The 25024-nt window shown below is 37.4% G+C and overlaps 1 protein-coding gene across 1 annotated transcript in view; it reads left to right on the top strand.

The window, feature by feature from the left end:
• UGGT2 (UDP-glucose glycoprotein glucosyltransferase 2) overlaps nucleotides 1-25024 on the top strand; it is a 145272-nt gene that overhangs the window by 78126 nt on the left and 42122 nt on the right. The window contains exons 20-23 of the mRNA XM_036458874.2: nucleotides 2026-2120; nucleotides 4224-4430; nucleotides 7590-7721; nucleotides 23656-23780. Of these exons, the coding sequence (XP_036314767.1) occupies nucleotides 2026-2120; nucleotides 4224-4430; nucleotides 7590-7721; nucleotides 23656-23780 (559 nt within the window). The remainder of the gene's footprint in view (nucleotides 1-2025; nucleotides 2121-4223; nucleotides 4431-7589; nucleotides 7722-23655; nucleotides 23781-25024) is intronic.

Genomic DNA, 25024 nt, shown 5'->3' with positions numbered 1-25024 from the left:
GTCAAAGCAAAGGAAGGGAAACCAAGACAGAAACATATTTGAAAATAAGAATTTAGCCTAGATAAGGAAGTCTGCAATGGGGCCCTACATTTTTTAATCTTATCGGATAGATAAGATAAGGTAGGTAATTATAAGATAGATGAAATAATTAAAGTTTGATTGGTTTTTGTTTTGCTTTATTTTATTTGACCTGCTTAGCTGTAGGGAAAAAAATGAGAGCCAATACATAAAAGAAGGCTTATTTGTATCTCAGTATTAAAGCAGTAACTTTCTAACAATTACAGTGATCTAAATTTGGAATAAACTATGTTGTAAGGGGTAAATTTTATCAGAGAGAGATTTAAGCAGAGGCTACACAACCAGTTTTGAGAGTGGAAAAGAGTGAATCCAACTTGGGACCAGATGGCCCCCAAATTACTTTCTAATTGATTCATGACTTTATGTTCACAAAATGATCTGTCTACACACAATCCAACAAATAATAAAATGTAAAATAAAAGTTCCACTTTATGGCAGGCTAATGTGTAAAAATGATGGGAAAGAGCCAAAACCGGTTTGGCTCAATGGATAGAGCATCGGCTTGGGGACTGAAGGGTCCCGGGTTCGAGTCCAGTCAAGGGCATGTTCCTTGGTTGCGGGCATATCCCCAGTAGGGGGTGTGCAAGAGGCGGCTGATCGATAACTCTCTCTCATCGATGTTTCTAACTCTCTATCTCTCTCCCTTCCTCTCTGTACAAAATCAATAAAATATATATTTTTTAAAAAATGATGGGAGCCGGGACCGGTTTGGCTCAGTGGATAGAGCATCGGCCTGCAGACTGAAAGGTCCCGGGTTCAATTCTGGTCAAGGGCATGTACTTTGGTTGCAGGCACGTCCCCAGTAGGGGGTGTGCAAGAGGCTGCTGATCAATGATTCTCTCTCATTGATGTTTCTAACTCTCTATCCCTCTCTCTTCCTCTCTGAAAAATCAATAAAATAAAAAAATATTTTTAAAAAAATGATGGGAAAGAAAAGGAGTCGGAAATAGGAAATAAAGGGATAAATATTTGTCAGGTTCTGGGGTGTATTTCTGGGCAACAGAGTAAGTTAGCCTTTAAATTTCCTGTAGCTTAAAGGAATACTTTATTAATAGAAGCATCATAAGTTCCTCTTATTTGCAATTATGTAAATGTGTAAAGAAATAAAAAATTATAATTTACGTAGCACATTTGAAACATTACTTCATTTACTACTGTTGGTAAAAGGGCTAACATTGAGAGGGCACCAGAATTCTTTACCTTTATTCTTTTAAAAGAATGTGCTATTTGCTGATCTACAGAACAATAAATTTTTTAAAACTGTTTTAAGTGAGTCATGTGATCTAAAAGAATAATTTTTCTATAGATTTTAATGACCAGATAAGTGTTACTTCAAATGTTATATCCTGAAGCTGGATGAAATAAATTCATTTAACTGTGACGTAAGAATTAAAAATTGTTTCTTTCTGTGCCATCTAAATTTTCAAATTTTTCAGAAAAAGAATCATACTGATATTGATGTCACAAGATGTGAATTAGACCAAGTTAATAAAAGTCAGACATTTTGAATTAATGAATCAAAAGCTAATAAGATATTGCTATTTTTAGTATATACTAATAAACCTTATTGTATCTGGGTGTGTGTTTTTTTATATATGAGGTTATACATATCAGTTTCTTAATTTTTTTTTTACAAATATAGCTAGAACGCAGTTTTGCTTTCTAACAATGGAACCATGATAAGCATAATACAACTTTCTCTACTCATAGAAGTATCCCACAGACGTGTCCTTTAGGGACACTGCTTTCTTCTGGGTACCTGAGTTTCTAGAGAGCTTATAAATGAATTATATTTCTAGCATTTTATGTCACTATGTGTGTACAATTTTTAACATTTGTTTATTTTCCAAAAGACTAATTTTAATGTTTTTTAATTTTAACTGAATATGCTCTCTGCTTTTAGTTTTATTTTAAAAATAGTTTAGCTAAACCATTTGAAACTTTCAGATGAAGATGTGATTTCTTCCATTACTCTCTGGATTATTGCTGATTTTGACAAACCATCTGGGAGAAAACTGCTTTTGAATGCATTAAAGCACATGGTGAGCAAGTTTACCTAGATAAAAGCACCCAAGAAACATAAACCAAAATATTTTATGAAATTGCTTTGTATTAACTAAATGTAAGTTTACTGATGTATAACAAATTACCCTATAACTCAGTGGTTTAAAGCAGTAAACCTTTATTTTCTCATAGTTTCTGAGGTTTAAGAATTCAAGAGTGACTTAGCTGAGTGGTTGTGGCTTGGGGTTTCTCATAAGGTTGCAGTCATGATTTTGGCTGCTGCCACCTGAAGGCTTTCCTGGAGCTAGAGGATCAGCTTCTAAGATGGCTCACTTGCATGGCTGTTAGCAGGAGACCTCAAGTTTCTCACTGGCCATGAACAGAATGCTTCTTCTATTGCCACGTAGACCACTTTTTAGTGTTGCTTAAGTGTCCTCACAAAATGACAGCTGGCTTTCCCCAGAATGAGTGACAAAGAGTTATAGATGGAAACCACAAGTCACAATGTCTTTTATGATCTAGTCTCCAAAGTCATACACTATATTTCCACACTATTCTGTTTGTTATGCAGATCATTTCTATTCAGTATGAGAAGAAACTGTAAGTAGGAGTACCAGAAGTTGGGGATCATTGGGGGCCAACTTGGTGCACTGCTACCACATTAAGAATAATTAATACATTTAAAATGAAACACAACATCTGCTAGGAGATTTTCACATCATATTAGATAATCTCAGAACACATTCTGGCTTTCCTCAGTTGCCTGCAGAGAAGTACATTTCAAAACCGGTTGTTCGGGACCTATGGAACAACAGTCAACTTCTGTTTTCTCTTCCTTCTCAAGAATTTCTGGGAGCATGTTCTTTGAGAGGCTCACAGACTGCCCTTCCCCCAGTAGTTACATGTATGTGGCCCTTCCATTATGCATATGTTGGCATGTTTAATGATGTTCCACATTTCTCTGAGGATCTGTTCATTCTTTTTATTGCAATAGTTTGTTTTTCAGATTGTATAATCTCTATTGATTCACTTATTTTTTTGCCATCTCATATCTATTGGACCCTTCTAGAGCATTTTTCATTTTAGTTACTGAATTTATAACTCCAGAATTTTCTTTTGGTTCTGTTATATAATTTCTGTATCTTCATTATTATTATCTGTGAAATATTTCTTTAATTCTTTAGACATAGTTTTCTTTAGTTCTTTGAATATATTACATCTGTTAAGTCCAACATCTAAGGCCCCTCAAAGACAGTTTCTAATGCTATGTAGTTTTTTTTCACCTTTGTATGAATCATACTCTCGTTACATTGCATGTCTCATAATTTTTTTATTGAAAACAAAACATTTTAGATAATACACCATAGCATATTTGGATACTGGGAATATGCTGTAGCATATTTGAATATTGGTAACTACACCCTCCCCCACACCTTCCCTGGACTACTTGTTGTTTGTTGGATAGTTTATTGATTTACCTATTTTTAGTAATGTGAATGAACTAATTCTGTAAAGTCTATTTTTCTCTCATGGTATGCCTCTGATATTCTTGCTCAGGTTTTTTACCCTTATTTTTGTCTTTTATCTTGGTTTCCTGGGGAATATCTCTGGGTGAGCACAAGCCACTTACTGGTAAAAGGTTGTGCTTAAGTCCCCAAAGCCAGTTAGATTTTCATCTTTACTGTTGGATATGTGTGACTGATTTAGAGACTACTTTCACAGTTCAGAAATGTTATGATTTTGCCTCACATTCACCCATGGAATAGTATCTTGGAATTTACCTTTTTAATTACTCCTGAGAAGTATCCTTGACAGTGCTCTATTTTTTTACCGGGGTGGTTATTTTGCATTTTTGTTTTGTAATTTTGTTATTTCATAGACATACATACACAAGAAGAGGTTAAACAAAGTATTGCATTATAAAATAATCATTATGCAAAGAGTTGAAGCAGTTGGAATTACTAAAATTATTGTTTTTAGGCTATTTTAATGATAGGTCATCTTCAGTAGTCAACAAGAAGAATTTGACATTGAAAGATGTTGTATGGTAAAGTATAAACTTGATTGGAAAGATAAAAGTTCAACTGTAAAAAGATATGTAAGACACAGATTTTTTTTTCACCTATAAATGTGTTTTTCAGAAAAAAAGTTTACATAGTCGGTTGGGCGTTATTTATAATCCTACATCAGAAATAAATGAAGAGAACACAGCTATTTCTAGAGGAATTTTGGCAGCTTTTCTTACACAGAAAAACAGCTTTTTGAGAAACTTTCTCAGGAAACTGGCAAGGGAAGAAACTGCTACAGCTATTTACTCTGGAGATAAAATTAAAACATTCCTTACTGAGGTCAGTACCTTTTTTGAAAAAAGAAGTATGTATTGAATATTTCAAAAGAATAAATATGCTTGGAGGTAATATGGTACTTAAAAACATCGGTTAGTAAGTATAATAATTTGGGGATAATATTTCTTTAAATGGGAAAAGATAAATGTTAAATAATATGACTTTGCATAGAGACAGTTAACAAATTAGATTTTATATATTATCTACTAGACCATGGAGATACACTTGTGAACAAGAATAGAGTCCCTGTTCTTGGTGAGCTTACATGGTAGTGGGAAAGACAGCAAAGTAAGTGGTATTAGAAAAAATAAAGAAACATAAAGGTTAGATTGTTTGAGGGATGCTATTTTAGCTGGAATGGTCAGGAAATGTATTTCTACAGAGCCTACATTTGGGCAGCAAATGAAATATCAAACCATAGAAAGTCTGTGAGAAGAATGTACCAGGTTCAAGAACATAGCAAGTCTAAAGGCTTGACACAGAGACAGTCTTGTCAGACTTGAGGTATAGACAGAAGATCATTATGACCAAAATAGAGAGAGATGTGCAGAGTACTAGCACATGAGGTCAGAAATATAACCCCAGATATCTCAAGCACTTAAAGGCCATAGTAAGGGATTGAAATTTTTCCTGAGCATACTGGCAAGTCATTAAGGAATCTTGAAGAGGTGAATAACCTTTAAAAAGATGACTCTGGTTACCATGTGAAGATTTGATAGTAGGTAGACAAGAGTGGAAATGGGATGAACATTTAGAATGCTATTGCATTTCTTGCCTATAACCTAGGCAAGAAATAATGGTATGTTGAACTAGCTAGGAGAGGTGGAAATGGTAAAATGGATAATAAATAATTGTTATATTATGGTCAATAGGATTAATTGCTCAATTGTATGTGACTTAAAAATAATAGGCTAGGATTTTGTCTTGAATAGCTAGATTTAATGGTGATATTTTTTATTTATTTATTTATTTATTTATTTATTTATTTATTTATTTATTTTGAGATGGGAAATCTAGATTGAAGAGAAGATTTGGGCACATAGGGTCTAAATCTAGAGCTAAGTTTTTTACATGTTAAGTTGCAGAAGCCTGTTAGACATTCAAGTAGAAATGTTGACAATTGAGTAAATGAGTGTAGAAATCAATGAGGGATTCTCCTTTTTTTTTTGAGAGTCAATTTGAGGTTTATCAACGTTATATATAATTTGAAGCTAAGAAACTAGGTGAGAAACCTTAGAAGTGAGGGTGGGTAGAGGACAGAGAAATTGAAATATCAGCCCTGGAACATTCTAAAAAGTGGAGGAACACAAGAAAAGGATGATCCTATAAAAAAGGTGGAACAGCCAATGAATTAGGAAAGTGACCAGGAGAGTATGGTATCCTGGAAGCCAAATGGAGAATATATTTCAAGTAGGAAATGATTACCTATGCCAGATGTTTCTGAAATCCAACTTCCTAACTGACCATTTTATTTATTAAGGTGGTCCTTGGTGACTTTGATAAGAACAACTTCAGTGGAATGAAAAGCATAAAGTACACTAGATTCGAGAGAAAATAGAAAATCAGGAAATAGAAATAGCAAGTACAGTTATTTTAAAAAGTTTCTTGCACACTGAAAGGAGAAGTATTTCATAGCCAGAATGGGACTTGAGGTCAAGGAAATTTTTCTAACCTTAGGAGATGTCACTCTTTTGTATGCTAATGGAAACAATCTATCCAACAATAAGAATAGGATCATATAGACATAAAGTTAAAAGGTGCTGAGAACCAATGGACAGTGTTAAGTGTTAGTTTAAGAATAGGAATCATTCATCCATTTTAACCAGAAGAAAGGCAGACTATATGGGTACAGATGCAGAAGGATAGATTTATTTGGTGGTAACAAGAAAAGTGCTTTTCTTCTGATTACTTTCATTTTTCAAAAGAAAAGTGGGTCGTTAGTTAAGTATTAGAGTATTAGTGGGTGCTATTAGAGGTATGAGGAAGAAGAGAAAATGTCAAATATGTTTCTGTTACTCAGAATGAGAACGTGAATCCAATACATTAGTGTGGGAAGATTTCTGAGAGCCCACTTGAGATTAATGACCACAAATTGAAAGTGAGATCAGCCTTGGTTGTATGTATTTTCCAGTTTTATTAACACTGTTTGGGTCCAGTTGCAGAGGAAGCTGAGTTGTATTTAACCAGAGTTGGGGTTTTTCAAAGGTGAATGTAACTGAGGGAAGCATTTCAGGGAGCTGAGCATGGAAGGTTGATGTTACAGTAAAGGATTCCAGAGTGTAACTTGGGTGGGAGGGAAATTATGATGTGGGAAGTGTAATGGACAATAAATAAGCGGTAGGGTCCGTGGACTGAAAGTGTGAATAATATTTGGTAACAGAATGAGTGAGCTGGAAGGTTAGGAGCTTGTGATGAGAGGGGATGACTGAGATGGAGATTTTGGAAGTAAGGAGATACTATCCAATACTGTAGTCACTAGCTACATGGAGATATTTTAAGCTTAAAATTAAATTGAGCTTTAAAATCAGCTCCTCAGTCATACCAGCCACATGTCCAGGGCTCAGTAACCATTTGTGGCTGTGGCTACCATATTGGGCAGCAAAGGGGAAACAATTCTATCATCTGAATTTGTTAGAAGTTCAGGATTTAAGGCTCCACCCTGATCTACTGAAGAGGAAACTTCATTTTAACAAAGTACCAAGGTGATTTGGATGAACATAAAAAATTATTAAATATTGATATGAAGAAGTGTGTTAGTATAAAGATGTAAGGAACTTATTTGTGGTTAATTTTCTGTGAATATCCATATATTTTATGACTCTCACCACAGAGAAGTTAAATGCACTATTACTAACTAGGTTTATATCTTTTCTGGAACATTAAATTTTATTTAATTTGATCTTCCTTAGCATTTTACCAATCAGTATTCCACCTGAAATTCTCAAAGAATGAATAGCAAACTATCTACTTGTAAAAAGATATACAAATATTGTACTTGATTTGGCAGAGAATGATTTATTTTTTAAAAATGGTTTCAGGAGACTTTTTGTCACAACTTAGTATAATTTAAATTTTACACTAATATATTAAAGTAAGATTTGTTAAGAAAATAATTTACTATATTTACTGTTCACTTATTCATTTCATATTTTCTTGCTTTAGGAGATGGATAAGAATGCTTTTGAGAAAAAATATAATACCATTGGGGTGAATATTTTTCGAACTCACCAGTTGTTCTGTCAAGATGTACTTAAGTTGGGTCCTGGAGAAATGGGAATTGTCAGCAATGGGAAAGTAAGTAGAAAAACAGTTGCTCACTTTTCTCAGTGACATTGTGGTTCAGGGGTCTCAGACATTTTTCTGGCACAATCCATGCAATGTAACACAACAGAGGATGGTGTTTGCATGGTGGACACATGAGACAGGTCTCAGCAGGAGTAAATGGTGCTGAAAGGGTTATTTAGGGCACAGTACATATCACTTCATCCCTTCCCCCATTGGTAAGAACATTGACTGCAGGGAAGAGAGAATGTTCTTGTGGGGATACGTAACCTTTATTTTGTCCTAATATAAGTACTAGAATAAACAACTTAGTACACTTTACAACATTGTGATTGAGGACCACTGTTACAGTAAGTGTAGAAAGTACATTGTGAAATCTTACTCTTCTTGTAGCCTTCTTAAAATTGTTTAATAACAACAGTGCAATGTTTTCTATTGAAGTATAAAGTATTATTTATCAATATAACCTTTAAACATCTATAGTAGGGGTGTCGAACTCAATCAGAGAAGGGGCCAAAATCTAAAATCCAGCCTAAATCATGGACCGAATGGTTTACTGAACAGTCATAAACTGTCATTGTGATGGAAACGCAGCGGAGTGCAGTGATGACAGCACGATGCGGGCCACATTGCAAGGCCTGGCGGGACGGATTTGGCCCGCGGGCCTTGTGTTTGACACATGTGATCTATAGGAAAAGATTACTTGCTCCCAACATCCTAATAAAATATATTATAAAAGTTTACTGTATTATCTTCTAACCCTTTTTCTGACCCTATAGAGTTGTTTCTGGTTTTCATAAAGTACATCATTATAGTTTTATATATATAAATTTATATCACACTTTTTTTCTTAGTATATTATAAACATTTTTCTAATTAGGACATCTTTATAGACTCACTGTTAGTGGGTACTAGCTACTTATTAATATATTTTTATTTTATTTCTCAGGAATTCAGTTTTTAAAAATTAAATTTGGTGCTTTGATTTATTAAGAAATACACTAATACAATGCACTTGACAGACCTCTGCTTGAACTATCAAATTATATATTCCTAAATCATCTTCAAAGCTCTAATATGCTTCTGCTTTCTTTCTTTTCTACATTTTTATGAACTCTGTTCACCTGCATTTTATTCTCTTATCACACTATTCCCTTAAAATTATGCTTATTTATTCTTTCTTATCTGAATCTATAAATAATAGAATTGGAGACGAATGAGAGATCCATTTCCCCAAGCTTCCACAGATAAAATACATCTTCTTCAGTGTAATGGTGTTTAAGCTGACATTAGCTCCTAAAAGCAATCAGGCTCAAGTTCATCGGTGTTCAGTGCTACTTTACAAATTGATGACACTGATGGCCATTTATTATTACAGAAATTATAAGGTACAGGGTAGGGTTAATGTAGGTTTACAGTTGTTCATATGGAAAATAATACAGTAATTAATAAATAATACAAGAATAAACTTTCACAACTGTAAACCTACTTTTGCCCCTCCCTGTGCAGTAGGTCCTCTGAGATTTGTTCCTAAGGTGCGATGTAATGCGTTTTTTTGCCGTAAGTCGGAACCCACCTACATAAGCACCTACGTCACTCACATGGAGAACATACATAGCAGTAATGAAGTAAAACAGTAAAAAAAAAAAAATTAAAAGATAACAATTCCTGACCTTTACTTGTGGTAAACAAATAATGAAAAAGCATAAAGCACATATGTACATACGTTGAAATGATGACACTTTATTTTTTTTTATAAATAAATGGGAGATGGTGCCATAACCACAAATGGTGTAAGTCATTACTGACGTAACCTGAGGACTGTGTATTAGTGAATTTTGATAGTGAGTTATGTGGAAGCCCAAAATTGATATTGCTTATTCTCTAACAATTATTCTGGGGGAAAAACACAGTTTTTTAGAACAGTTTTAAACTATATAACTGCCTTTGGCTCTGTCAGTCATTTTCAGAAATAAAGAGGAAAATAAATTAAACCTGCTATATATAGTACCTTGCCTTTTAATAATACATTACCAGAGGCCTGGTGCACAAAATTCGTGCACGCGTAGGGTTTCTAGGCCTGGCCAGCAATCAGGACTGATCTGTGGGGCAACTGGTGGGGTGTTTGGTGGGCCCCCACTGGCACCCGCCTTGCTCGCTGGCCCCACCCCCCTATCGCCTTGCCACTGCCACAGTTGCCTTCCTCAGCAGGAGGCATCTGATGGTGTGATTGGGGGCAGTTTGGGCCCACCAGTCAGCCCCACCCCCTGCTGCCACTGCTGGTTGCCTCCCCCTGTGGGGCAACAGGAGGGGTAATGGGAGGGGGGGGTCCCTCGCTGGAGCCCACCTTGGCTGGTCTGGGGCCTGTGGGCTGGGTGCAGATCCTACAATGTTTTGACATTGTTTAATATATCGCATGTATTGTTATTAAAATTAGTGATAACAAATATTAGTTATAGTTATGTTAAATTGATTTCTCCTAGAACTCATTTCTTCTTCTTTTTAATTAACAAAATATTAATATATTAATGTTTCACTTGCTCTAAACCAAACGTTATTCTAGGGTTCTCAGAGTATAGTAGTGAACAAGCATGTTTTCGTGGATTTACATTTTGGTGGGCAGAGACATATAACAAATAGCATTCTTACTGATAAGGTGTCATTGGGACAGAGAACAAGAAGAGGTGAGGGAGAAAGCCATGTCTGGAAGAGGAATGCTCTAGGTAGAAGTAACAGTACAAAGGCCTCAAGATGAGGTCATGACTATGTGTTTTAGAAATAGCAGTTATAGTGAGAGTAGTCTAAAGAAAAGCTCAGGGAAGTTTCTGGGGACCAGATTAGTATGGTTTTACAGGCAGCTTAGGATTCCTATTTTACTCTGACTGAGTTGTGAAGTTCTAGACAGGGGGGTGACATGATCTGACCTACTAGTACAGTGGTCTGCAAACTGTGGCTCGCGAGCCACCTACAGCTCTTTGGCCCCTTGAGTATGGCTCTTCCACAAAATACCATGGCCTGAGTAAGTCTATTTTGAAAAAGTGATGTTAGAAGAAGTTTAAATTTAAAAAATTTGGCTCTTAAAAGAAATTTCAATCATTGTACTATTGATATTTGGCTCTGTTGACCAGTGAGTTTGCTGACCACTATTTTTGGATCCAATCATCTGCTGACAGGCACCTAGGCTGTTTCCAACATACTAATAATTAGTATGTTTTATTTGGACCTCTAGAGACTGAACATTGAGAATAGACTATAGGGAGTCAGGAAACCTGATAGAAGGTATTGAAGAAGTCCAAGTGAGAAGTGACAATGGCTTGTGCCAGAACGGCTATAGTGGAATTAGTGAAAATTGGAGGTTGGATACATTTTGGAGGAAGGTGAACAGGATTTGCTGAGAGGCATAATGTGGGGTGCGGAACTACATAACTGGCAGAATGGAGTTGCTGTGTATTCAGGTGAGAAAGAATGCAGGAAGAGTGAGAGTTATTCAGGAGGAGTGGAAAGGAAAAGGTAGAGAATTCAGAGTTCATTTCTGGATCTCCAGGTTGGTTTGTTGAGTTGGCTGTTGAACTTATGACCTGAATTTAAGGGAGAGGTTGGGGCTAAAGATAGTATTTTTTTTTTACATATTTTATTGATTTTTTTTTTGCCCCCCTCCCTCCCTCTCAGATATCCCCTCCCTCCCCAGAGTTTTATGTCCATTGGTTGTACTTATATACATGTATACAAGTCCTTCGGTTGATCCATTATCTCCCCCAGATCCTCCTTCCCTCCCCGCTGTAATTTAACAATCTGCTTGTTGCTTTACTGTCTCTATATCTATCTTTTGGTTCATCAGTTTATAATGATCTTTATTATCCACAAATGAGTGGGGTCATGTGGTGTTTCTCTTTCATTGATTGGCTTATTTCACTCAGCATGATGTTCTCCAATTCCATCTAGGTTGCTGCAAATGATGAGAATTCCTTCTTTTTTATGGCAGCATAGTATTCCATTGTGTAGATGTACCATAGTTTTTGGATCCAATCATCAGCTGACAGGCACCTAGGCTGTTTCCAAATTCTGGCTATTGTAGATTGTGCTGCTATGAACATAGGGGTGCATATGGTGTTCTGATTGGTGTTTCTAGTTTCTTGGGATATATTCCTAGGAGTGGGATTACTGGGTCAAATGGGAGTTCCATTTTCAGTTTTTTGAGGAAACTCCACACTGTTCTCCACAGTGGTTGCACCAGTCTGCATTCCCACCAGCAGTGCAGGAGGGTTCCTTTTTCTCCGCAACCTCGCCAACACTTGTCGTTTGTTGATTTGTTGATGTTGGCCATTCTGACAGGTGTGAGATGGTACCGCATTGTTTTGATTTGCATCTCTCGGATAATTTAGTGACTTTGAGCATGTTTTCATGTGCCTTTTGGCCTTCCTTCTGTCTTCTTTTGAAAATATTCTATTTAGGTCCATTGCCCATTTCTTAATTGGATCATTCATCTTCCTTTTATTTAGTTGTATCAGCTGTCTGTAGATGTTGGAGATTAAACCTTTATCAGTGTTGTTATTTGCAAATATGTTCTCCCACACCGTGGGCTTTCTTGTTGTTTTGTTGATGGTTTCTTTTGCTGTAAAAAAGCTTTTTATTTTGATGTAGTCCCATTTGTTTATTTTCTCTTTAGCTTCCATTGCCCTAGGGCACATGTGTCAAACACAAGGCCCGCGGGCCAAATCCGTCCCGCCAGGCCTTGCAATGTGGCCCACACCGCTCTGTCATCACTGCACTCCACTGCGTTTCCATCACAATGACAGTTTATGACTGTTCAGTAAACCATTCGGCCCGCGATTTAGGCTGGATTTTAGATTTTGGCCCCTTCTCTGATTGAGTTCGACACCCCTACCCTAGGGGCAGTATCAGTGAAGAAGTTCTTTTAGCATATGTCTGAGATTTTGCTAGCTGTGGATGCTTCTAGTATTTTTATGGTTTCCCGTCTGATGTTTAAGTCCTGTATCCATTTTGAGTTTATTTTTGTGAATGGTGTAAGTTGGTGATCTAGTTTCATTCTTTTTCATGTATCTGTCCAATTTTCCCAACACCATTTATTGAAGAAACTGTCTTGACTCCATTGTATATCCGTGCCTCCTTTGTCAAATATTAATTGAGCATAGTGATTTGGGTTGATATCTGGGTTCTCAATTCTATTCCATTGATCTACATGTCTGTTCTTGTGCCAGTACCAGGCTGTTTTGAGAACAGTGGCTTTGTAATACAGTTTGAAGTATGCTATTGAGATCCCTCCTACTTTACCCTTCTTTCTCAGGATTGCTGTGGCTATTCGGGGTCTTTTATTGTTCCAAATGAACTTTTGGAGAGTTCTTTCTAGGTCAGTGAAATATGCCGTTGGTATTTTAATGGGGAGTGCATTGAACCTATAGATTGCTTTAGGAAGTATGAACATTTTGATGATGTTGATACTACCAATCCATGAACATGGTATGTTCTTCCATCTCCTTACATCTTCTTCTATCTCTTTTTTCAGTGTCATGTAGTTTTCTGCATATAGGTCCTTTACTTCCTTGGTTAAATTTATTCCTAGGTATCTTAATATTTTTAATGTGATGGGAAATGGAATTGCTTTTTTAGTCTCTGTTTCTGTAGTTTCACTGTTGGTGTATAGAAATGCCATGGATTTCTTGGCGTTAATTTTGTATCCTGCTACATTGCCAAATTCATTTATTAAGTCAATTAGTTTTTTAATGGAGTCTTTTGGGTTTTTTAAGTACAATATCGTGTCATCTGCAAATAAGGATAACTTTACTTTTTCTTTTCCAATTTGGATGCCTTTTATTTCCTCCTCTTGTCTAATTGCAATGGCTAGTACTTCCAGTACTATGTCAAACAGGAGTGGCGAGAGTGGGCATCCCTGTCTTGTTCCTGTTCTTAGAGGGAATGGTTTTAGTTTTTGCCTATTGAGTATAATGTTGGCTGTGGGTTTATCATATATAGCTTTTATTATGTTGAAGTATGATCCTTATACTTCCACCTTGTTAAGAGTTTTTGTCAGGAAAGGGTGTTGGATTTTATCAAATGTCTTTCTGCATCAATTGATATGACTATATGATTTTTATCTTTCAATTTGTTTATGTGATGTATCACGTTTATTGATTTGCGGATATTGTACCATCCTTGCATTCCTGGAATAAATCCTACTTGGTCATGGTGTATGATCTTTGTGATGTTCTTCTGGAGTCAATTTGCTAGAATTTTGTTGAGGATTTTGGCATCTATGTTCATGAGGGATATTGGCCTGTAATTCTCTTTCATTGAGTTGTCTTTATCTGGTTTTGGTATTAGGGTGATGCTGGCTTCATAGAAAGAGTTTGGAAGTGTTCCTTCCTCTTGGATTTTTTGGAATAGTCTGAGGAGTATAGTTTTTAGTTCTTCCTTGAATGTTTGGTAAAACTCTCCTGTGAAGCCATCTGGCCCTGGGCTTTTGTTTGCTGGAAGCTTTCTGATGACTGTTTCAATTTCTTCCCAAGTCACTGGTCTATTGAGATTTTTAGATTCTTCCTGATCGAGTTTTGGAAGTTTGTATTTTTCTAGGAATATGTCTATTTCCTCCAGGTTGTTCAGTTTGTTGGAATAGAGTTGTTCGTAGTATTTTGTAACAATCCGTTGTATTTCGGTGGGGTCTGTTGTTATTTCACCTCTTTCATTTCTGATTTTGTTTATTTGGGTTCTCTCTCTTTGTTTCTTGGTTAGCCTCGCTAGAGGTTCATTTATCTTGTTTATTCTTTCAAAGAACCAGCTCTTGGTTTTGTTGATCTTATGTATTGTTTTTTTGGTCTCTATGTCATTTATCTGTGCTCTGATTTTTGTTATTTCCTTCCTTCTGCTTACACTGGGCTTTTCTTGTTGCTCCTTTTCTAACTCTTTGAGTTGTAGAGTTAGATCATCTCTAGTTTTTTAGTTTTTTCTAGTTTTTTGCAATAGGCTTGTAAGGCTATGAACTTCCCTCTCAAAACTGCTTTTGCTGTGTCCCATAGATTTTGGATTGTTGTGTTTTCATTGTCATTTGTTTCCAGGATGTTTTTAATTTCTTCCTTGATTTCTCTGGTAACCCAGTCCTTATTTAATAGCATGCTTTTTAGTCTCCATGTGTTTGATTTCTTTGGATTATTTTTATTGTAGTTAATTTCCAATTTTATGCCATTATGGTCTGAGAAGATACTTGATATGATTTCTATCTTCTTGAATTTGAAGAGACTTTGCCTTTGTCCCAAAATGTGGTCTATCTTTGAGAATGTCCCATGTGCACTTGAGAAGAATGTATATTCTGTGGCTTTGGGGTGGAATGTTCTGAAGATGTCAATTAATTCCATCTGGTCTAGTGAGTCATTTAGGATTGATATTTCTTTGCTGATTTTTTGTTTAGATGATTTGTCCAAGGGTGACAGTGGGGTATTAAAATCTCCTACTATGATTGTATTGCTATTAATCTCTCCCTTAATGTCCTCCAGCAGTTTTTTTATGTATTTGGTTGCTCCTGTATTGGGTGCATATATATTTACCAGGGTTATTTCTTCTTGTTGGATTGTTCCCTTTAGTATTATGAAGTGGCCTTCACTATCTCTTATTATGTCCTTCACTCTGAGATCTAATTTGTCAGATATAAGTATTGCTACCCCAGCTTTTTTTTCATTTCCATTTGCCTGGAAAACTTTTTTCTATCCCTTCACCCTCAGTCTGTGTGCATCTTTTTTTCTGAGGTGGGTTTCTTATAGACAACAGATGTATGGGTCTTGTTTTCTTATCCAATCTGTTACCCTATGTCTTTTGATTGGAGCATTTAATCCATTTACATTTAAGGTTATTATTGATAGGTACTCATTTGACGCCATTTTTATTCTATACCCGTGTTCCTTCTTCACTTCCTATTTCTTTATTTTTATAGTAGACCCTTTAGCATTTCTTGCATTGCTGGTTTGGTGGAGATAAATTCCTTCAGTCTTTTTTTGTCTGTGAAGCTCCTGATTTCCCCTTCAATTTTGATTGATAGCCTTGCTGGGTACAGTATTCTTGGATTCAGAGCCTTCCTTTGCATGACTTTGTATATTTCATCCCATTATCTTCTGGCCTGATAAGTTTCTGTTGAGAAATCAGTTGCTAGGCTGATGGGGTTTCCTTTGTATGTAACTTTCTGTCTCTCTCTGGCTGCTTTTAAGATTCTTACTTTGTCGTTGTTGTTTGCCAATTTGATTATAATGTGCCTTGGAGTCTGTCTTCTGGGATTCATTTTGCTTGGGATCTGCGAGCATCTTGGATTTGTGTGGGTTTTTTCTTCTCTATTTCAGGAAAGTTTTCTGTCATTATTTCTTGAAATACTTTTTCCATGTCTACCTCAGTTTCCTTTCCTTCTGGAACCCTTATTATTCGAATATTATTTTGTTTTGTATTGTTCCAAAGCTCCTGTAGGCTCTCCTCCTGCTTTTTAATCTTTTTTTCTAGAAGCTGCTCTACTTGGGTATTTTTTCCATCTTATCTTCTAGCTCACTGATGCGGTCCTCTGCTTTACCTAGTCTACACTTGATGCTTTCTATTGAGTTCTTCATGGTAGCGATGTCATTTTTCATTTCTTCTTGGTTCTTCTTCAATTCCTCATGGTTCTTCTTCAATTCCTCATGGTTTTTCCTCATTTCTTCTTGGTTATTGTCAAATTTCTCTTCCATTCTTTTTAGCCATCCTATGATCATATTCTGAATTCTTGCTCTGGTAGGCTGCTTGCCTCTGACTCGTTTACTTCCTTTTCTGGTGATGCCTGCTTTTCTTTCATGTGCGGACTTTGTTTTTGTCTCCCCATGGCCTCTCTTTTCAGGATGTCTGGTTATGTGGTGTTCCTTCTCCTGCATTGATTTAAAGGTACAAAATACAACACTACCAGGTACAAGACAAGAGGCACTTAACAGGAATGTATTTACAATATTAATAACCTCTAATAAAGGTGACCACTAGAGAAAGACAACTTGGGGGATAGGAGAGAAGGAAGAAAGGTAAAAATAAAATAAAGAAAAATTTAAAAAAATTAAAATTAAAATAAAAAAAAATTAAGTAAATAAAATTAAAAAAGAGGGATAAAGAGATAGAAAAAGAAGAAGAAAAGTAATGACAAAATGAAGTTGGAAAACAGGGAGAAAAAGAAGAGAGAGAGAGAGAGAGAGAGAGAGAGAGAGAGAGAGAGAGAGAGAGAGAGAGAAGCAAACTAAAAGAGAAATGGGAAACAAACTATATATTTGTGGAGAAAATTGCCATAGAACAACCACTGCACCCAGCCAATGCCAGTAACAATACTTGGAGATTAATACAAACTACAATATCCACTATTATTAAGTAAGGCTATGATATACAGAAGTAAAAGAAACAAACAAAAACAGGATTTTTAAAAAAAAATTCAAAGCAACAATAACAACACAGGAATAAGCATAACAATTTCACTAACAAGCATAAAAATTCACAATAATCAACCTTCACTCAAACAATGTGAAAAGGATAGAGGGGAGAACAGTTTTTTGTGTTTTTTTTTTAAATAGTTAATATAGTGCAGAGATTAGTATTTATACACTTGGATCAGGGATTGGAACTTAGGTCTATAAGTATAGTGAGAGCTTTAGCAGGGGGTATACAGAAAGAATAGAGGAAAAATTAAAGCTGGAAAGGCATAGGATAAACTGTAGACTAAAAGGGTAAAGTTTAGTAAGAGAGTGATGGTGTAAAGGTCGAGTTGAGATAGGGTTGAATGATGCTATAATAGAGATTAAAATAGAATGAAGGTTACTCCCAATGTAAAATAAAGAAAAAATAAAATGGTACTGGAGAGGGGGAAAAAAAGGAAACAAAAATTGCAAAATAGCAGTAGTAATAGTGATGATAGAGATTGAAAAATGTAATAATTAAAAAGGTAAAATCAAGTAAGGAAAAAAGAAAAAAAAATCGTTCCTTAAGTAAAAGATATAAGAAATGAAAATTAAAGATGTAAAAAAATGAAAATAAAATAAAGAATAGTAAAATTAGCATAAAAATGTCCAGTAGTGGTCATTCACTTCCTCAGTTAATGTATTTGGCACTCCTGATTCTCAGACCAGTCTTGCAGTTCCCAGCATTCCACTGCACCTCAGATTCGTAAGGTAATCCTTAATTTTATGTAGGCTATATCTTAGTTATTTGTGTCCATTTATTTTTTATTAATTAAAAGATAAAAGAAAAGGAAAAAAAAAAAAGGGCAGTTTGTAATTCAGCTCTTAGGTGTCAGTGTTACCGGTTTGACCTCCCAGTCTTTTTGGTTGCTCTGGCCTTCTTTCTCTATGGCTCTAGCTGGCAGGGTGTCGGCTGGCTCCCAGACTATCTCTTCTGGCTCCAATCCCTTGTTTCCAGGAAGGCAATTTCCCCCTGCAATTTCCCCGGATATGCCCAACTGGGCAGACCTTCCCTAGTCAGAAGCAAGGGGGTAAAGGGGATCAGGCGCCAGGTGTCCAGATGTTCCGCCCTTGGGGGGACAGCCGCGATTCTTAACACTTTGTCCCGTGACCCCTGGCGTTTTAAAAAAGTCCCACTTCTGGGAAGGATTATGTCAAACCCAGCACTAGGTGTCACTGCAGCCTTCTTTGGGAGCAGCTCAGCTCGGTGGGCAGTAGTGCTGCACTCCCGGCTACTGTGGAGGTGGGGCCGGAGCTCCCCGGCCACTGTAGCTGCCTGCGCTGCGGGACCCAGCTCCCTCAGGCTCTCCCCACAAACTCTGACCTTTCCGTGGGTGACTGAATAACCCCTTGAATCCACGTGTCCGTGCCAATCCGGGCGTCTCAGCTGCTCGATGGACCTCCCCGCTGTGGGCTTTCCAGGCCTCAGAGAAGCTCCTCCTTTCCTGGTAAGATGGCGCAGCCTTCCCTCCGGGAGAGCTCTCCAGGAGAGCTCGCCGTGGCCGCGGCAGTGCTGGCCTCTTGGTCAGGAAATCCTATCCAGTGGACTTTCCTTACCTTCCTTGAGAATTCCGCTGCCCCTTAGCTGCCAATCAACATTCCCTGAGCGACTCAGACACTGCTTCTATCTGTTCTGGGATGGGAGTCAGAACAAGTCCGACTTTTCGGTCGCTATCTTCAAGCTCCGCCCCTAAAGATAGTATTAAACTAGAGACCTGGTACACGAAATTCATGCATGGGAGGTGGGAGTGTCCCTCAGCACAGCCTACACCCTCTCCAATCTGGACCCCTTGAGGGATGTCCAACTGCCCCTTTAGGCTTGATCCCAATAGGATCCACAACTGCCCTCTCTTGCAGGCCTGGTCTCTCCCAATTGCCCTCCATGGCTGGCCTATTGGGATCCGGTCTAAACGGGCAGTTCATGTCCCTCTCACAATCCAGGACTGCTGGCTCCCAATTGCTCGCCTACCTGCCTTACCAATTGCCCCTAACCTATTCTGCCTGCCAGCCTGATCACCCCCTAACCACTCCCCTGCCAACCTGGTTACCACTAACTGCCCTCCCCTGCAGGCCCAAGACTCCTGCTCTCTCCAGCTCTGTGGCCACCACCATATTTGTTGGGTTAATTTGCATACTCGCTCCTGATTGGCTTTTGGGTGTGGCTTCTGGGCATAGTGGAGGTACAATCAATTTGAACCTTTCTCTTTTATTACATAGAATTATGTTGACCTTCAATGTTGATTTGTAGAAAATTACAATTTTGATGATTATTTTATTTATACAAATTTGGTTTAAATAGAAAAGATATATCTAAAAATAAGTTCTGTGGTTTGTGAACTATAATGTAACTAGAAGCCCAATGCATAAAGATTTGTGCTAGAATGGGCTTTCCTTTCCCTAGCTGCCAGCAGGGCCTTTCCACTCAGGTCCCAGAGCCGCCTCTTTACCTCCAGCCCCGCCTTCCCATGCTGCCCAGAGGCCCTGAGAGACTGGGGTTGGGGCAGAATGCCTGCATCATCACCATAGTGATGATGCTAGCGCCCCACCTCCATCTCTCAGGGCCTGTGTATGCAAATTAATCACCATATTTGTTGGGTTAATTTTCATATCACTCTTGATTGGCTGGTAGCATAGCGGAGGTATGGTCAGATTACATGTTTGTCTATTACTAGGTAAGATACTTAGCTTAATGCTCTCAGTAATAAAGTACAATAATCACAGCAATTATGGCAGATAGCTATCATTCAGAATCAAATAGTTGAAAGTTTGAAATAATTCCTACATTTTAGAATTAATCTTCATTCTGAACCTGTCCAAATGTTGTCTTAGAATTGAAACATATTCAAAATTAAAATTAGGAATGACCAAAACTAGGTACCAGTGATATTTTTAAATTTTATTTTTATTTTTCAACTAGAGGCCCAGTGCACAAAATTTTTGCATGGGTAGGGTCCCTAGGTATGGCTGGTGATCAGAGCCGATCAGGGTCAATCAGGGCTTTTCGGCTGCCAGCTGGGTCCCTATTCCCTGGCTGCTGGCTGGGGCCCATCTTAATAATGCACCACCCCCTGGTGGTCAGCGCATGTCATAATGAGCGATTGAATTACCAGTCTCCTGGTCAAACTCCCAAGGCAACACTTGGAATGTTAGCCTATATATATATTCCACCTGTCTCCAGAGCTACGGTATATTTCCATATTAGGGTTTTATATATATAGATTAACTATATTCTTTATGTTGTATTTTACATGCCTGTACTATTGTGTAACTGCTAATTTGTACTTCTCATTCCTTTCATCTTTTTCACCCAGTCCCCCAACCTGTTCCCATTTAGCAACCAACAAGGACACTTTCTTACTGCATGTTGAAGAATTAAAATTTTATATATTTTGTTATCAAATAAAACCTTAAATGTTGTTGCTATAATTATAATAAATTTATTTTTATCACATGACACATTTACAGATTGCTGAATGACATGGGATAATAGAAAATAGGGAAACAATCAAGGACTTTTTTTTCTTAAGATACAGAAATCTGGATTCCAAATCTAGTTTCATCATTAATTATATCACCTCTGTAAGACTTGCTTTTTTCATTTGTACAATAAGAATGATAATAGTATGAATTATGCAGTTGTCAGATTAAATATAATTTTTTTCTTCTTTTAAAATATAGTTTTATACATAAGGCACATAGAATAGCACCAGCCACTGAGTAAATTTTCAGTCAATATTCACTCCTATTTTCTCTTTAAATATTTGAAGGCTGTCATGGAGCACCATATTTACATTTGTAGATAGATTTATGTTATATTGGATAAGAATCAATATAGAATTAAGGCCAGCTTCTCAAACTTCCACTAGTGGAGAGAGATTTTTAGCTCAGTATGTGGATGAACACTCCCAGAGTTTTCTAGAATTTTAATAAGCTGTCAAAAGAACTAATGAATTTGTATTATAGCAGTTATCCTATATAATAAAAGTCTAATATGCTAAGTGTCTGACCATTAGACTAGTCGCCATGATGCCCACTGACCACCAGGGAGCAGACATTCCGGTAGGTTACTTGCTGCTGGAATCCGGCTGATCGGGACTGGGCAAGACAAGCTGGACACACTCTGGGGCCCTCCTGCGGTCCCTCCCCAGCCTGATTGGCCCTGATTGGGACTGGGAGAGATGTCCCAGACACACTTTTGAGCCCTCCCGTGGCCCCTCCCTGGCCAGCCAACCTCCCGTAGTTCCTCCCGGGCCAACCATCCCCAATTGGGACTGGACAACATGGCCCCGATTGGCTCCAATCAGGACTGAGTAAGAGAGGCCTGGAGTCCTCCCGCAGTCTCTCCCAAGTCCTAATCGTGCACCGGTGGGGGGTCTCGGCCTGGCCTGCACCCTCTCACAATCTGGGACCCCGCGGGGGATGTCAGAGAGCCAGTTTCAGCCCAATACCCAAGGTCAGGCCACGGGACTCCACCAGTGCACGAATCTGTGCACCGGGTCTCTAGTTCTGTATAATTGAGAAAATAACATTTCTAAAGTGTTGTAAAGAAGATTTAAGCACCAAATAGGTTTTACTGACTGTATCAATACATGATTTTCAAATTTAATATTCCTTTTCCCAACATGGATATGATAGTATTTTGTACTATTTGAGTTACTTTATTTCACAATTATCATATTTAACTTTAAATAGAAGTGAGACACGGAAGAAGCAAGGTCCTCCTAGCTGTTTGATGCTGGACTTACTTAGAGAAATAGAGTTGGTTTTCTGGTGAATTTAATCAGTTAAAATAGCCATCTTTTTAATTCCTTAAAAAATAGTTGAGATTTTATTATCTTATTTTGAGCTATTAACAAAACTGTTTGAGTCACTATGGATGCTATTGATAAAATTTAAACTATTTTCCAGGCCTTTTCTATTCATAGTCCAAAATATATAATGTTAAAAGTGCTTTCAAAGTCACCTTAAAAATGGTATCAAATCTTAAGGTGTTGCGGGGACGGGTTTGGCTCAGTGGTAGTGCATCGCTCTGCAGTCTGAAGGGTCCCAGGTTCAATTCTGGTCAAGGGCATGTACCTTGGTTGCGGGCACATCCCCAGTGAGGGATGTGCAGGAGGCAGCTGATCGATGATTCTCTCTGTCCCTCTCTCTTCCTCTCTGGAAAATCAATAAAATAGATATTTTTTATAAATCTTAAGGTGATGATATCTTAAGGTTTATTTGTGTACTTTTAGTTTTATAGTGCCCATTTTTTTTATTCTTAAGAGCTATGCTTTATGTTTAAGGTGAAACATGATATCACCTATAACAGCAAATAAGAAAGATTCAAGAACTATATTTCATTAAGTTTTAGAAATTATTAACTGTAGAAACAGGTAAAGGGGAAGTGAGAAAATCTGCAGCCATTTCATTCTGGCTCTTTTGCTAAGAAAAAGGGAATATTCTGCTTGACATATTTTCTGGTTGTCATTAAGTACTACTGTTAATGCATGAGACTATCTCAGGCCCACCTTCTACATCAGGGTATGTGTTCATAATAGTATGATGATTTCATGTATTAATTTCCTCAGAAAATGCGAATTGTTGGTGGTAGTTGTGATGGAATAGCCATCTTGAGAAATTAGGTATGTGGTAGTTTGAGTTTACCCCCTCTGTACTTACTGGTTTAAAGCTAACCTACATGACCTTGCTGAGCTCCAAACCATTATAAAGTATCCAATGAAGATTGCTTGGTATTATTAAGCAATTACTTGATTTGTCTCTTGGTTTTTGCTCTTTTATGCCTTGCTTATGTATTAACTAGAGGCCCAGTGCACAAAATTCCTGCAGTAGGGGGAGGGGTAATCCTTCAGCCCAGCCTGCACCTTCTCGAAGTCTGGGAGCCCTCGGTAGAGATCCCTCTTGCAGTCCAGGACTCCTTGCTCCTTACACCCCATCTCCTCACTGCTCCTTATTGCTCACTCGCTGCTCCTTTGCACTGCTAGGAGGCGGGAGAGACTCCTGCCACTGCCGCTGCATTTGCCAGCCATGAGCCGGTGAACCTGGCTTCTGGCTGAGCAATGCTCCCCCTGTGGGAGCACACTGACCATCAGGGGGCAGCTCCTGCATTGAACACCTGCCCCCTGGTGGTCAGTGCGCATCATAGCGACTGGTCGACTGGTCGTTCGGTTGCTTAGGCTTTTATATATAGAGATTCATAACTATGCATATGGTCTACAATTTATAGATAAACAAGATATAAACAGTCTTAGGTTTTGGGGAGCATTATATTTCAAATGAAAATAATTTGCTACTTTTTGTTATTTTGACTTTTGTGTTTATACAAATGTTATTTGTATTATGAAAGTGAGAAAATATTTTTCTCTTCTATTTTATCCCTGTGGGCTTAGTAAGTGGTGGGATTGAGGGCCACTATCTCTTTAATCTGTAATCAATTTTTGCTTAAAGAAATATCTGTTTTATAAGATATACAATGATTGCCTTTATTTTAGTTCTTAGGACCTTTGAATGAAAATTTCTGTGCAGCAGATTTCTCCTTGTTGGAAAAGATAACATTTACTAATTTAGCAGAGAAAATTAAAGGCATTGTTGAAAATATGGCAATCAGCTCAAAGAAGTAAGTATGTAAAATCATAAGAGCAATTCATTTTCAGGTTTGGTATTTTTCCAACTCATAGAGGATATAAAGAAATAATGAACCATTTACTCACTATCACCAAACCATAAATGTTAATATTTTGTTTTCTTGCTGTGGTCTTACTGTTTCTGCTTCCCTCAATCTCCTCCCTTCCCAAGAGGTAACCACTTTTCTAAAGGTTGTGTACCAGATTCCTGTATTTGTTTTTCTTTTTACTTTTGCCTTATATGTAAATATGCACTATCAGTTTTGATTGTATTGGATGCTTTGATTTTTTTTAGAGAAATGCTAATAAACTGAAGACTCCTTTTTGCTATCTACTTTCATAGAAGCTTTATCCACATTCATTGAAATAGAGTTTGCTCATTCATTTTAACTTCTTTTTAATATTTCATTTTATGAATATACTAGTGGCCTGGTGCATGGATTCATGACCATTGAAAGGAAATTAATTAGAAGAAATATTTTAATATCTCTATTCACCCTTTCTCTATAATAGAAGTGTCAGAGGTATATTTTGCATAGTTGGTCTTCAGACATATTCTGTTGCTGATACTTGCTTTCTTTGGCTCAGAATGTCATCAAAAACAACCAATTCATGATCAACAATGACAGACTGAAACACACGTGTGCGATTAGCACCAACGAGAGCCTGATATGTATCGTGCACATACTAGTCAACATTTATTTTTAAATTGTCAGTGTGCATCATATGTATGGGCCAGTTGGACAAGTCAGACGTACAGTCACTTAGCCGTTCATATGTATAGATTAAAGTTTATATGATCTGCCGAAACCGGTTTGGCTCAATGGATACAGCGTCGGCTTGGCGACTGAAAGGTCCCAGGTTCGATTCCGGTCAAGGGCATGTACCTTGGTTGCGGGCATATCCCCAGAGGGGGTGTGCAAGAGGCAGCTGATCGATGACTCTCTCTCATCAATGTTTCTAACTCTCTATCTCTCTCCCTTCCTCTCTGTACAAAATCAATAAAATATATATTTTTTTAAATAAATAAATAAATAAATAAATAAAGTTTATATGATCCATTACTGAGGTATAATGAACTTGGCTTTAGCTTTTTACTATTACAGAAGTGCTATAATGAATCTGCTTTAATGTCTCCTTGTGCAATGTGTGAGTCTAGAGGAGTGTGTTTGTTGGGTTGTAGGATATGCTTATCTTTAGCTTTAGCAGATATTGCTACATTTTATCTTTTAAAATA

The sequence above is a fragment of the Pipistrellus kuhlii genome, unplaced genomic scaffold (genome assembly GCF_014108245.1).
Source record: "Pipistrellus kuhlii isolate mPipKuh1 unplaced genomic scaffold, mPipKuh1.p scaffold_m20_p_3, whole genome shotgun sequence".
Lineage (NCBI taxonomy): Eukaryota > Metazoa > Chordata > Mammalia > Chiroptera > Vespertilionidae > Pipistrellus > Pipistrellus kuhlii.
Note: the sequence above shows the minus strand (reverse complement) of the source record. Positions and strands in the feature narration are given on the sequence as shown.